This window comes from Pristis pectinata, chromosome 15 (assembly GCF_009764475.1).
Source record: "Pristis pectinata isolate sPriPec2 chromosome 15, sPriPec2.1.pri, whole genome shotgun sequence".
Classification (NCBI taxonomy): Eukaryota; Metazoa; Chordata; class Chondrichthyes; order Rhinopristiformes; family Pristidae; genus Pristis; species Pristis pectinata.
Window position 1 is genome coordinate 20,244,530 of NC_067419.1, and position 14,995 is coordinate 20,259,524.

Sequence of the window (14,995 nt, forward strand, 5' to 3'; positions counted from 1 at the left end):
ATATTCATTTTTCCTTAATCAAGTTTTTTTTAAAAATGGACACAAGGTACTGCTGGAGTCTAACCAATGGTTTATGTAGGTTTGGTATTACCTTTTTGTTTTTATATTCCATATGCATTGGTATAAAATCTAGGATCCCATATATTCTTTCATGTAAAGCAACTCTATCAACTTGTCCTGTCACCTTTAAAATGTGTGTACTGACTCACATTCTTTGTTCCCTTGATTTTTTTAACCTTTTAGCATCTTTTTATCCTTTCTTTATTCATCCTTCCAAAATGCATCACCTAGTAGGCGACTTAAAGAAATGAATCTGAAATATTTTCACCTATCCATTTGTAGTGCCTACCTTCTCCAAAAGTCGCTTAGTGTTCTCTTCTCATGTTTCCCGTTTTTGTGTCCTGACACTGACTGCCGGGAACATTACTGTCTATATCCAATCAGTTCCAAAAAGATCATTATGTGCTTTTTGATCAATTGTCCAAGCAGAAACATTCTCTTTAATGGTGTGTGCCTTGACTTTCTACACAAAGTTTTAAAAACAAAACTTTGTAAAGCCATATGTACAAAACCTGGAGCATTCCCTTTATCAAGATGATCCTTCATTCTGTGGAAGAAAGGCTGAACTCCCTCAGCATCGTTCCATGTTAGCATAACCAAGGTAGGGATTGTGCTGTGTTACCAATGTTGGCTTGGAAAGCTATGACTCAAAAACAAATCTAAGGACACTGGAACCAGTAGATCAATTTTTGTATTAATATCTCATCTGAAGGACAGCATCATTTAAAGAGTAGTATCACCTCAGTATTTCAGGCTAGATGATACTTTCACACCAAGAACTGGTATTGAACCTCCAACCCTCTGAATAGATTAAGCTGACCTGTTTTTAAAAAAAATACAAAAAGTTACCCTAAAGCAGCAATGAGATCAGTATCATAGAAAAACAAAACAAAAGATCTGCACACGTTACAGATTATTAATTGTCAGCATTGGGTTTATGTTACCATTTTCAACTTTTTATCAGTGGGTGAAGGAGATAAACTAGCTAATTTTCAAGCTTTTCTTGAGATAATTTTCTCTATACTTTTACTCATTGAACATTACATGGGAAATTAATTCTGATTTATTCAGTTTTGTTTTGGACTTCTTGGCTTCCTTCCAATGCCTTTTGTCTGGTTCCCTCTCTGGCGGAATTCATGCCAAACTGCAATTCCTTTGAACCAATTCCAACCCTGCCTTTGCTCTCTGCAGATGCAGTTTGTGGGGGATGGTTGGGGGGGGGGGGTCTGCTGGGCTCAGGAAACAAGAATACTGTGCATGACAAAACATTGAGCAACGTTAAAAGAAATATTCTGTAAGACTTAACCATTATACCTTTCCCGTTGTTTTATTGTCTGAACATCATGGAAAATGCTTCAGAAAATACGAAAAGCAAAATTGAGCGGAAGGAAGAAGTCGTCTTTTTGAGGAAGAAAGTTGGGTTGTTCCGAGCCATTTCGTTTTTAATTGGTACAATTATCGGCAGCGGTATATTCATTTCACCAAAAGGAGTCTTGGTCAACTCTGGGAGCGTCGGCGCATCCCTGGTGATCTGGCTGGCCTGTGGAATACTCTCAATGTTGGGTGAGTGCAGAGTTCTTAGAAAGGAATTCTTATCGAGAGGCTCCGTGAGGCAATAAATACATCCTGTCATATTATAATAAATGCATTGATATTTCCATGCATCCTAGCATAAAATGGCATTAATTTAAAATTGGGTTTATTTAAAATGTACCCTTAATTCGCTATATATGAACTCTTCGATATCTTAACTAATTCATTAACCTGCATTGTAGGAACACTGTCATGCACATGAATGTTTGAAAAGTCTTTTTCTACAGAGGAGCCGTTCTGTGCTGGTAATGTTAAGGCTCTACATATGAGCAAGAGTTTTCTTTTAATACTGTACTGCTGTTTCAGTCAAATTGCCTTCGTGACCATTTTGCAGATTAACATTAGCAAGAGCTGAAGACCTCGTCGCAGGAAACGTGTGCTATTGATGAAGACTGAAAGTATTTTAACAAGATCTGAAATCACATATGCACAGAGCAAACTTCAATATAATGCCCAAATCGTAGAAATTCCAGGAATCATAAAGTGTGCAATTGTTGATCAAGGTGAAACGAAGAAAGGAATCATGAAATATTAAAGCCAAGTAAACTCGAGCACAGGAGACCTTGTACGTTGATTTTAAGACATAAATGTTATGCAGAAATGCCCTCAATATTTATTTCAGAATGCAACACCCTCGGTGGTCTGCTGTAGGTACTATCTTCAGCTTAGTAATGCATTTGAATCTTGGCACCTGAACTGCTAGCATATTCACCTTTGTTCAAGTCTCTCTCCAAGGACTTGAGGAAAAACATTCAGCCTGGTACTTCTGTGCAATCAATACATAAGAGAGCTACCCTATTGGTAAGAGACCTATTCTATTGGAAGTGTCTTTCAGATGGGATTTTCAACTGTGAGCATCTCAAGGAGCTGTAAAAGATACCATATTGCTATTTTTGAAAACAGGCAGGGTGTTAATCTTTCGTCTTGACCAACATTCATCCATTGTCAACATTTTTAAATATCTGGTAATTATCACCTTGTTGTGTGAAAAGTGGCTGGTACATTACGTTTAACAATTACTACGCTTCAAAGGTCATTGGCTATAATGTATGTTGGGATGGTATGAAAGGTCCTTTATGAAAGGAAATCATTAGGAATAACTTTGAGGGGGTCCTAAACTGGTAGTACGGTCTGAAGAAAATAGCAATTTCAAGTGAGAATAATAGCATATTTTTTACTTACACGAGGTCATACCTCATTATGACCTTGCACCTTATTGTCTACCTGCACTGCACTTTCTCTGTAGCTGTTACAGTTTATTCTGCATTCTGTTATTGTTTTACCTTGTACTACCTCAATGCACTGTGTAACAAATTGATCTGTATGAACAGTATGCAAGACAAGCACTGTACCTTGGTACATGTAGGAATAATAAACCAATTCCAACTTGTCAGTGCAATTGTGTTCAACTATTTGTTGATGATTATATGTTGAGGTTGAATTTCCCCAGATTTTTCATCTCCTTCCCATGTGTTTACTTTTGCTCTATCCCTTATGTGGCTTAGCCAAAGTCAAGACCTTGCCAGAACTCAGAGTGCTGCAGCATATTTATATTGACACGTGGCTCAAATGTACAAGATTAGACTGAGTCCCTGTGACCTTCTGAAAATTCTTCCAAAAATGTAGTTATAGTTTATTGAAATCTGGTTTGGCTAGAAAAGAACCCCCTTAGGGGAATGTGAAGAAAAAAATGCTGGGAAATGGTGCAAATCATAGCTTTGGCATGAGATAAACATTTAAAGCCATGCATGTCTATATTACAATACTCTTAAGAAATTGAATGAAAAATTTAAGGTAGAATTTACAGGAATGTAAACCTTAAATAGATTTACTGCATTTTGGGATAACTCAACCATTTTACCATTAAAGAATATGAGCTTGAAATATATTAATGTGTTAACTTTAAGTTCAATCGAAGTAACAAAAGCTTAAAATTTTGGATTGCAGCCAAGATTTAACACAGTATATAATTAGCCCTAACTAGAGGGATTGGAAATTTGCATGTTCCCAAAATCTGTAAAATTATGGAATCTGGGAGGTTTGCAAAGAATGACAAAACATAACAAGGTATATAATAAAACTATGGACTATGAAGGAACTTGCCAGGCCTATCAGAATGAACATAATTTCTTACAATTATGTCAGGAGCAAGAGAGTAACCAGGAGCACTGTGGGCCCTTGGAAAACGTTGACATGATATTGCAAATAAAGTGTAAGGAATGGTGAATACTTATTTTGCTTTTGTGCTTGCAATAAAGGAAAAGGATAACTTTTGAGGTATTCCATGGCAAGTAATTTTGAATCAGGAATCAGGCTCATCAAAATTAATGTAAGCAAAATAGTAACTTTAAACAAAATGATAGCACAAAAGAGTGAACATCTCCTGGACAAAATGGATTCCATCTCAGGGATGTAAAGGAAACTGCCTTAATCATTCTTTTTCATAATTCTCTCAACTCAGGAGCCATCTGGATTGGTAAAGTGCACATATCACCCTGTGTTACTTAAGTTCAAGATAGGAAAGGCAAAGAAATAGAGACCAGATAACTTAGCATGTGTTGTTGGGAAATCACTTGAGTCTATTATTAAGAATAGAGTGACTGAAAGCCTTGCTTATTTTTCCTGATCAACTAAAAGACACTAAGGAATTATAAAGATAAATTGCATCTGAGATGGAGGATTGACCATTTTGAAGGGTGACTAAAGGGTGGACAGGCGATCATCTATGGATGTTACTCACATGGATTTTCAGACAGCATTAGATAAAGTTCTTTGGAAGAGACTGCTAAAGTTGAAGCTTGTGAGAATGAAGGACGATTATTGACCTAGCTTGCTGAATGATCAGAGCCAGATGGTAGGCTGGGGCCTCAGCTGATCTTCATGTTTACTTTTGCCTTAATTGACAGGATAGAGAACCACATGTTCAAGTGTACTGTTGAGGACGACAACATTTTGTTCTTGGATGACACATTTAAAACAGAAGAACATCTCAAGGCACATAAGCAATATGAAGCATAATTAGACATTGAGCACATAAGAAGAAATTAGGTCAAGCTTGGTCAAAGCTTTGAGCCTTGGGATACTAGAAGAAAACAAAAACAATGAAGTGGGAAAAGAAGCAGCTTCCTCAGGGTTACTTACAATTTATGAGAGAAAGTAATTAGATGAGTGTGGTCCTGTTCAGCTGGAGAATCATCTGAGCAGAGTGGTGTAGTCAGCCATGTCAAAGGCTGCACCAGTTTAAACAGTATAAGGACGGATAGAGAGTCCTTGTCACAATCAAATGGATATTATTAGTGACTTTGATAAAAGACATTTGGTACTGTTGTGGGGATGGTTTGGAGTGATGCAAACACAGGGATTTAGGAAAGATGCATGTAAATTGGGGAACCAAAGTTAAAATCTTTGGAGTGGAAGTTGCGTGTGTGGTGGTGGTTGGCATGAATGATAAGTCAAAGGTTGGATTTTGTAGGGTGGGGGATGACAACAGATTTTAATCAGAGGGGTACAGTACTGCGGGGAAAGAACAATTAACAAGATCAATTAACAAGGGGACTATTTTAATGGGAATAAGTAGGGAACTAGTAGGGGATATAGCAGCTGGAAGCAAAAGATTACAAAAAGGATTTAATAGATTGTTAGCAATACTATGATAAATATTTTTCAGAGCAGACAAGTATGAGATCATCCAGCTTGAACGGAAAGAAAGATACTTGGAGTATTTTCTAAATGGTGGAAGTATGGTCCAGGGTGACTGCAATGTCTATGTACATTGGTCATTTAACTATCTGGGACAAGTACAGGAAATTATCAATAATGATGGCTTTTCCATCTGGAGGCCTAGAATATACAAAATTTAAATAAACACTGATGCTAGAATAAATGTTAACTGTTTCTATGTCTACAACTGCCACTTGATCTGCTAGGTATTGCCATTAATTTTATTGTAGCAATCAAAGCTGGCCAGGCTGAAGGACATGGCTGCCAGACTGGGTCTGCAGCAGGCAGTAAACTAACAAAGGGATAAACCTACTTGATCTCACCCTTACCAATCTATCTTTGCCTGATGCACCTGTCCATGATAGCTTTGGAGACAAAGTCCTGTCTTCACAATGCAGACTCCATCCGTCATGCTTTCTGGCATTACGAATGTGCTGAACGGGATAGACTCAGAATAGATCTAGCAGTCAAACCTGGACATCACATGGTCAAGCGGACCATCAGCAGTAGCAGAAAAGAACTCCACCATAAATTGTGACCTCAATGCCTAGCATTACTACCATTGCCTGGAAGTCATGGGTCAAACCTTGTTCAATGAGAAGTGCCAAAGGCCATGTTGGAAGCAGCACCAGATATATCTAAAAAATGATGATGCAAACCTAATGAAGCTGAAATACAGGACTACTTGTACGTATGCTAAGCAGAAAAACAAAACAACAGAATAGTTCCTTCAGTTGACAATATGTCCACTTAATGTCTTGAAAACTTCAATCAATTCAGGCCCACCCACCCCCACCCCCCCCCCCACCCCCAATATGCCACCATCAATTTTTACTATGAGATCTTGAGGTTGGCAAATAATAAATTATAGATCTTTTAACAGAGGTACTGATGAATAGGAAGCAAGATGGTTATTTGGAATTAGGTCAGTAGGCAAATGGGAATTCAGGCTTAAGAAGTTAAATTGCCAACTCCTCCTCCTATCTTCTTTTAACCATTTAATGATTCACAGCCATAGAACTGGAGAAATGAAGAGAGGTAGTGGAAATTCATGATATCAACAATTGCTCATTCCATAAGTATCAGAGCAAAAAGTGTATGGGAATCCTAAGGACAGCAAGTTAAGGGCAAAAGTATACTGACCAGTAAATTGAAGAATGTGAAGTGAAATATGCTAACAGTGGTTTAAGACATTTTATCTGTCTCCTTGGGTGCCAGGAGCTCTATCATATGCAGAACTTGGAACAAGCATTAAGAAATCCGGTGGTCACTATATCTATATTCTGGAGACTTTGGGCCCACTTCCAGCCTTCCTTCGATTATGGAGTGAAATCATCATAATCAGGTAGGATCCAATGATTATTGTTAATAATCTTGAACTTTCTGCCAAATCAAGTATACAGATTCTTAATGCACAAACTTTCAAACAAACAATAGCTCCAACTCTTTTAGAATAAACATTATATTAAAGATGTATTTGTGCTACGCTGCCTTTACAAATAGAGAGGATGTATAAAAGCTAACTATAATGGATATTGGAAGTCTGAAATAAAAACAGGAAATACAGTAACTGGGCAGAAAGAAGCTTAATTGACATTTCACATCAATGAATTTTCATTAGAACTGAAATAAAAATTGATTTAGCCGAATGAAATATCCTTATCAGAATCAAAATATTGGAAAACATGTGGACAGTAAATAGCTCAATCAATCAATTGCAATTAATGTGATTGCAAATTAAAATATTAATTTTCTTTTTAATGTATTGATTTTGCATGCAAACTGGAAAAAATTGTATTTGAGATTTTAAAAATGTGTCTTGCAAAATAGCCCCCCATACACGATGTGACAAATTGCCTCAGATTCCCACCCACCTCCCCCACGAATCCCAATACTAGAAACCCCAAGTTTCATGTCCAAACACCTCCTCCTGCTGCTGGACACACACTGCCGGAGCCCCATCCCTTTGACTCCAGCTGCCCACATTGATATTGAAGCACAGAGTAGTAGTGAACCTACTTGAAGATGACCTACCAACATCCAGGTAACACACCTTGGCTCCAATTCCAACTCCAAGAGAACTTCTCTCTCTCTCTCTCTCTCTCTCTCTCTCTCTCTCTCTCTCTCCCTCTCTCTCTCTTGCTCTCTCGCTCTCTCTGTGTCTGTCTGTGTGCCTCTCTCTGTCTCGCTCTCTCTCTGTCTCTGTTTGTCTATCTATCTATCTATCTATCTATCTATCTATCTATCTATCTATCTATCTATCTATCTATCTATCTATCTATCTATCTGTCTCTCTCTGTGTTTGTGTCTCTCTCTGTCTCATTATCTGTCTCATTCTCTCCCTGTCTCTCTCTGTCTCTCTCACTCTCTCTCTCTCTCTCTCTCTTCCCCTTGCCTCCACCCCTTTCTAATTCCAAAACTATCTAGGGGAATGAGGTGCAGTTGCATTGTTTGTGGACTAGATGTTCAGGAACTGGATAAATAATCCAGAAATTCAATTGTTCTTGTAGGAATCATTTTCTTCACTGCTTTCAGGCATGGAGGCTGAAGTTCATCAGTGTGTTTTGTTATTAAGTACATTGTTTAATGTACTTGACCAAATTCCTGTGTGAACTTTGAAATTGTTAGGAATTTCTAAATCCTCTTTTCTGAAGCATGCTAAAAAGAGCTTTGTGCTGCAACTAGGCAATGTTAGACCAAACCAAAGTCTACTCAATACATATCCAAAAAGTGAAGAGGTCTTCTTAGCCTAAACATCAACATATGTCACCTTCACCATGTTTGTTTTTGAGCCAGTTCAGTATAGGACAAGGTCAGAGGAATCTCCTAATTGACATGCACCACAGTTTCATGAAGTTGTTGATTTGAAAGTCCAAGGTATGAAAGATTATATCTCTGATTGCTTGCCCATCTTTAATTCTTTTATATGCTCCTGGGTATGATGGAATAGGATTGTGTGGAGTCAATCAATTTACTGGAAGCTTTCACTTATCAGTGAAAGCTGCAGGTTATTGAATGTATTTTGCAGGTTGAACAGGGGGCCTGAACCTAACACTTCTTACTGGCTCAGCAGAGAGTCAACTGAAGAACCTCAACATCTGTATTCCAGTCATGCAGCTGGAAACAGGCTCCGAGTCTGTATCAAATGCCCACTTACACTAATCATATACTAACCTCATTTTATTCTCCACACATTGCCATCAGTTCTCTCCAGCTTCTACCACTCACTTATTTACCGCGCCCAATTAACCTACCAACCTGCATATCTTTGAGAAGTGCAAGGAAAGCCAGAGTACCCAGGGGAAACATGCAGCCACAGAGAGAATGTACAAATTTCACACACACTGGACTCGTATCACTTTCCTGCCATTATAGATCGAGTCAGAGAGAGACAGACCACAATCAGAAGAAATTCTACTTCTTCATTATCCAGTTGCTATGTGGTCATTGCACAGTTTCTAAAATAAGGCTTAAATGGTTACTGTCAACTTTACTGAATTGAGAGTAAGTTGGTAAGTAGTACAATGAAATGTTTTAAGCAAGTGATTACAAAACTGGGATTGAATATTTATTATCTTGGAAAGACTGCTTGGCAGCTAAATGAATTTTGGACCTCTGCATTACTCCTGAGGAAGTAGAGGCACTGGTGAGCTTTCTTGGCCGTGGCTTCTACGTGATTTGACCAAGACAGGCTGTTGGTGATGTTCACTCCCAGGAACTTGAAGCTGTCAATCCTCTCGACCTCAGCACCATTGATGTAGACAGGTGCATGTACACCGCCCCCGTTCCTGAATTCAATGACCAGCTCTTTTGTTTTGTTGACATTGAGGTAAAGTTTGTTGTCATGACCCCATTCCACTAAGCTCTCTATCTCCTTCCTGTACTCTGACTCATCGCTGTTTGAGATATGGCCTACAATGGTGGTATTATCTGCAAACTTGTAGATGGAGTTAGAGCAGAATCTGGCTACACAGTCATGACTGTATAGGAAGTAGAGTATATTCCAGTTAAAAGCAAGGACAGCAAGGGTTGGGAGAACCAGCCTTGGATAACTAAGGAAATAAAAGAATGCATCAAGCTAAAAGCTCATGCATACAATGTTGCTAAGAGTAGTGGGAAACTGGAAGATTGGGAAAACTTTAAAAAGCAAGAAAGAACCACTAAGCAAGCAATAAGGAAAGGGAAGATAGATTATGAAAGTAACCTAGCACAAAACATAAAAATAGATAGTAAAAGTTTCTATAATTATATAAAGCGGAAAAGGGTGGCTAAAGTGAACGTAGATCCCTTGGAAGATGAGAAGGGGGAATTAATATTGGTTAATGTGGAAATGGCCGAGGCATTGAACGACTATTTTCTGTCGGTCTTCACAGTGAAGGACACATCTAACCTGCTAAAGAGAGATGTTATGGATGCGATGGGAGGTGAGGAACTCAAAACAATCACTGTCACTAAAGAGGTAGTGCTGAGCAAGCTAGTGGGCCTAAAGGTAGACCAGTCCCCTGGTCCTGATGGGATGCATCCCAGGGTACTGAAAGAAATGGCGGAAGTTATAGTAGAGGTGTTCGTGATAATTTACCAAAATTCTCTGGACTCTGGGAAGGTCCCAGTGGTTTGGAAGACAGTGAATGTCACGGCACTGTTTAAAAAAGAATGTAGGCAAAAGGCAGGTATCTATAGGCCAGTTAGCTTAACCTCTGTAGTCGGGAAAATGCTTGAAGCTATCATCAAGGAAGAAATAGCAAGACATCTGGGTAGAAGTGGTTCCATCAGGCAGACACAGCATGGATTCAGGAAGGGCAGGTCCTGTTTGACAAACTTACTGCAGTTCTTTGAGGATGTAATGAGTGCAGTGGATAGAGGGGAACAGGTGTATGTTATATACTTGGATTTCCAGAAGGTGTTTGATAAAGTGCAACATAAAAGATTTATCCATAAGATAAGGATGCATAGAGTTGGGTGTAATGTATTAGCATGGATAGAGGATTGGTTAACCAATAGAAGGCAGAGAGTTGGGATAATGGGTGTTTCTCTGGTTGGCAATCAGTGGTGAGCGAGGTGCCGCAGGGGTCAGTGCTGGGCCTGCAACTGTTCACGATATACATTAATGATTTGGAAGAGCGTGATCTGGCTGTGGACTCAGGTCCATTTATGATCTACAGACAGAAAGATCAGGGAGATGCTCCTTGTGGCATTGCCAGTGTTACCTATCACAAATAAATTTTTTTCCATGGCACCTCTACTCCTGCTTTCCACTCCCTTATCTCTATAGTGCTGCCTATTTCTCTATTGCTCAAGGTGTGTTCTTGCTTGTTTATTTGTCTGTGAAAACCACAGATAAGGTTTGTTCTACTATCTGAGCATTAGAGGTTATCTTTAGATAATGCTTTTGCCTAGGTTTCACAGTTTAACCCCTTTTCTTCCCCACTCACAAATTAGCCTTTATATATATTTTTTAAAAAGCCAGAACGAACTGTTCTTTCCGCCATACGCAGCACTTCATACAGGTCAATACCTGGTACACTGATGACAGTCATAATGCCTTCTTTCACCATGCCAAATGTATTTAAATGACAATGGCAAATGAAAGATGTCCATCTTTCTGTCTCTCTCTCTGGGCAGTGAAAGCTGTGTGCTGGTGACATGGCTCTTGACTCATTGGAGAACACATGCACACACAGGCAAGGTTTGTACAACAAATGTCGTGCTGCCATATGAAATCTGACAAAGTTGACCACTTAAGTACTCAGTGAATCTGCTGTCGTGTCATCCGGAGAAGCTTCAGTCTTGTTGGGGTGCTGTCCATGGGAGCGCCAGTGGTTCTGTGGAGTATGATTCTGTTGTGCTGACCCACAGGAGAATCCATGGATTCAGCACTGCCACTTCATAACGTTTGCTGTTGCTGTTTTCCAAAGCGATGCCTCCTGGAGCTGAGCTGCTCAAGGCTGGTCAAGTCCATTAGCAGCCTCCACCACTGATATTCAACAGCACAATGCTATAGCTACTAGAGTAGTACTTACTGTGTGGATGCACAAGGTAGGCAAGGCACATGGAAGATTAGTGCTAAAGAAATGCACAGTGTTAATTAACTAATGTCAGTGTCGAAGTTGAGACGTTTGGATTTATTGGTCCAGTTTGGAATGTCAATGTTGTGGTGGCTTTTGTTTTGATATTGTGGTCAAGAAGATGCTGAGATGGCCTATCAGAGGGAAGGCAAGATGCGAGATGATTGGTGAATGGGGAATTGGGACAGGGGGTGTCCAGATTTTTAATGGTCTACTCTGTGCTGCACAATCTTGGTATCATGAGGGCTCAGGCTCTGGCCTTGCACCAGCAGAACAGTGAGTACATGTGGGGAAGGAGGAGGGGGGATGGGGACAGGAGCCCCTCTCTGATCAGGCTGGCTAGCAGCAACTCATCCAACTGCACTACGGAATAAACCCAGTCCAAACTCCCCATTCAGCATTCAGAGTAGATGATTTTTAAATGGTGATGCCCACTCAAAAAATTGGCCCCTGCCGAGGCCAGTGAACAACACGGAGCCAGCCGCCCACAAAATTTGTGTGTAATGAACAGGAAGTGCCAGTTTAACAAGCTTAATGAATTAGAAGCCACAAATGATCTCTGAACATGTTTACTGTGAGTTATCCAGTAAGTATCCCCCATCTCCAGTGGCAGAAGGCCAGTCGGGAAGTCTTTGTCCCTGGGTAAATACTAAGGGGGATGGTAGAAAAGTTTGATTGTTGCTTGATAAAGAAACCTCACTGAACATGTTGTGATGAATATTGATGGGATTAAATCTTTTCATTTAGTGAATGCCCCTGGCTGGTCTTCTTGTGCCTTGCTGGCTGCATGTGGATAGTTTGTAATTTCCCACAGATGAGTGAAGATAGCCACAGCAGAAAATCTAAGAACCCTTTCATGCCAACTACTGATATTCATGGTGAAGGCAATGTATTCATTGACAGTGCCAAAGAGGACGCTGCTGACTTTCTTGATCCATTTATGACCTACAGACAGATAAGAGAGGTGCTCCTTGTGGCCTCTTGGAACAAATCTGTGGAAAGGTGACTGTCACTGCTACCGGCAGTGAATATTTTTACCGGTGGGGTCTCAGATCCCAGTCAATTTTTTCTCCTTCTTTACTCCAGCTGATCCCCTCACTCCCCATCCCCACCCACCCCCAATCACTATTTCACACCCAGATCAATGGAGGACGTGTTCTTGGAGACAACTGCCCCCTTTTGCCTTTCAGATGTTGAGTGGTAGTGCCTGACATTCCCTTCACATTTCTCATACATTTCGATACAGTTTTGGAACTGGTCTAAGGCAAATAATTCCTATTAACTCTCATAATCATTCGATGTAGTAAGATATCGTAGGAGATCAAAACTATGGTTACAGACGGAATGAGATTGCAGAACTTGGCCAAGTAAGGCACGGTAGTGTAGCGGTTAGCGTAACGCTTTACAGCACCAGCGACCCGGGTTCAATTCCGGCTGCTGTCTGTAAGGAGTTTGTACATTCTCCCTGTGTCTGTGTGGGTTTCCTCTGGGTGCTCTGGTTTCCTCCCACGTTCCAAAGACTTATGGGTTAGAAAATTGTGGGCATGCTATGTTGGCGCCGGAAGTGTGGCGACACTTGCGGGCTGGTCCCCAGAACACTCTATGCAAAAGATGCATTTCACTGTGTGTTTCGATGTACATGTGACTAATAAAGATATCCTATCTTATCAAGATGGTGAGGATTAGACCATGAGACAGTGAGACGCATCAAATTTATGAAAGTTAGAGAGGCTGGTGGAGGCACAAGAGAACATGCTGCTCGACCCACTGCGTTCCTCCAGCACATTGTTTGTTGCTGTTGGATTTGGGTGTTGGTGGGTTGTTGATGGTGGGTTGGACTGGAGAGCTCCTGTAGATTATTTTACAGGTGTGAAAGTTATTACTTAAAGTGAAAGTACTGCAGAGAGAAGAAGAAGAATTTACCATTTAAGGATAGTTTTCCCAAACTTCAGTGTTGATTTTGAAATGGTTAATGCTCAGTCTTAAATGCATTTCTTTTTGTGACTTATTTCCACTATTCCTCGACTACATTTGGTATCATAATTATAAAAATTTGTGAAGCTGAACCATATTAAGAAAAGAAATACCATTTGTTCTCTTCCCTTCTCTTATCAGACCACATGTGTCCTTTATAAAGCCTGCATTCAACTCTACAATAACACTTATTGATATTTTATTCATATGTCCTCTCTTTTGAGCAGACCAGCAATCACTGCTGTTGTTGGCTTGTCGTTTGGACGCTACATCGTTGAACCATTCTTTGCCCCTTGTCCTGCTCCAGCTTTGGCAGTAAAGCTTCTCACAGTTGTTGGAGTCTGTAAGTAACATTGCTTTGCTCAAGTGTCTCAGAAAAGTGAACTGTCTCTCACAAGGTTTAAAAATCCAGGCCTGAGTTTCCCTTTACTTTTCAATATCAAAATGGCACTCATTGTGTGTGGAGGTCCAGAATTTGGACTGTACTGGTTCTACAGCTCACGTGTGGCATGTTTAGTATAATGATATGTAAATATTGTTGGGGGTAGTGAAAAGACAGCCATTTACAACATAAAGCACAATTTTTAATTTTAATCAACTGCATGGAATGTGGCTCATTTCAAAAAAAGGGGAAATTTAACACGTACCTAAAATGTATTGTTGAGTGTCGATGGGCAAACTGTAGTCAGTTAAAGCCCACAATGCTCTTGTACCTCTGTCCCCAAACCCTGCACCAAGCTGCTCAGCCAGTGAAATAGTTGCTTATCTGAAACCCTGAGAGATGGGAGGGATCCTGATTACATTTAATTCCCACCTCACTCTACTAATGGAGAGGGGACAAGATCAGAAGAAATTGAAGGCTCGGGAGTGTCAGGTCTGTAAATCTTTCTTCAGTATCAATGAAGGAAAACAGACCAACTAATGATCCTTTGCCAGTGATACGCATTCTTGAAGCTCCTAAGCCGACATATTAAAAACAGGAGAATTAGCAACGTGAAAAAACTAATTTTGCCTTGACAGAGTATGCCTGGTAATTTGTAGGATGTGGCAGAAGATATCTTATTTGCAAGTTATAAACCACCTAAACAGATATAATGGAGGTATTGACTTTTCCACTCATAGAATAAGGACACCAGTGGCAAAGCCAGCATTAATTGTCCATTCTAATTGCCCCTAAACTGAGGAATCAGTTAAGAGTCAACCACATTGGCATCACAGCTAGGCCAGGCTGAGTAAGGATGGCAGATTTCCTTCTCTGAAGGACTTAGTTAACCAGAAGGATTTTAACAACAATCCAATTGTTTAGTACCTACCAGGACTGAGACCACTTATTCTTTCAATTCCCTGGATTTAAGTTCCCCAACTGCCAAGGTGGGATTTAAACTTGTGTTTCTGGATCAATGGTCCAGGATTCTGGCAGCTAGTCCAGTAAATTAACCAAAGCGCTACCCACCATACCCCAGTCATGGGCTGTACAGTTTGTCTCTTGAAATCTGAGAAACTCACACCCTGAGATATATTTGTAATGAATACTGACACGCCTCACAATCAGCACATCATGGATCATTAGATGGGTTCCGAGG

General features: G+C 40.1%; 1 protein-coding gene across 1 annotated transcript in view; it reads left to right on the forward strand.

The window, feature by feature from the left end:
- The first annotated feature begins 1,287 nt into the window (after positions 1-1,287).
- LOC127578324 (cystine/glutamate transporter-like) overlaps positions 1,288-14,995 on the forward strand; it is a 28,932-nt gene continuing 15,224 nt past the window's right edge. Inside the window, exons 1-3 of the mRNA XM_052030222.1 lie at positions 1,288-1,623; positions 6,592-6,718; positions 13,640-13,755. Of these exons, the coding sequence (XP_051886182.1) occupies positions 1,404-1,623; positions 6,592-6,718; positions 13,640-13,755 (463 nt within the window). The 5' untranslated portion in view covers positions 1,288-1,403. The remainder of the gene's footprint in view (positions 1,624-6,591; positions 6,719-13,639; positions 13,756-14,995) is intronic.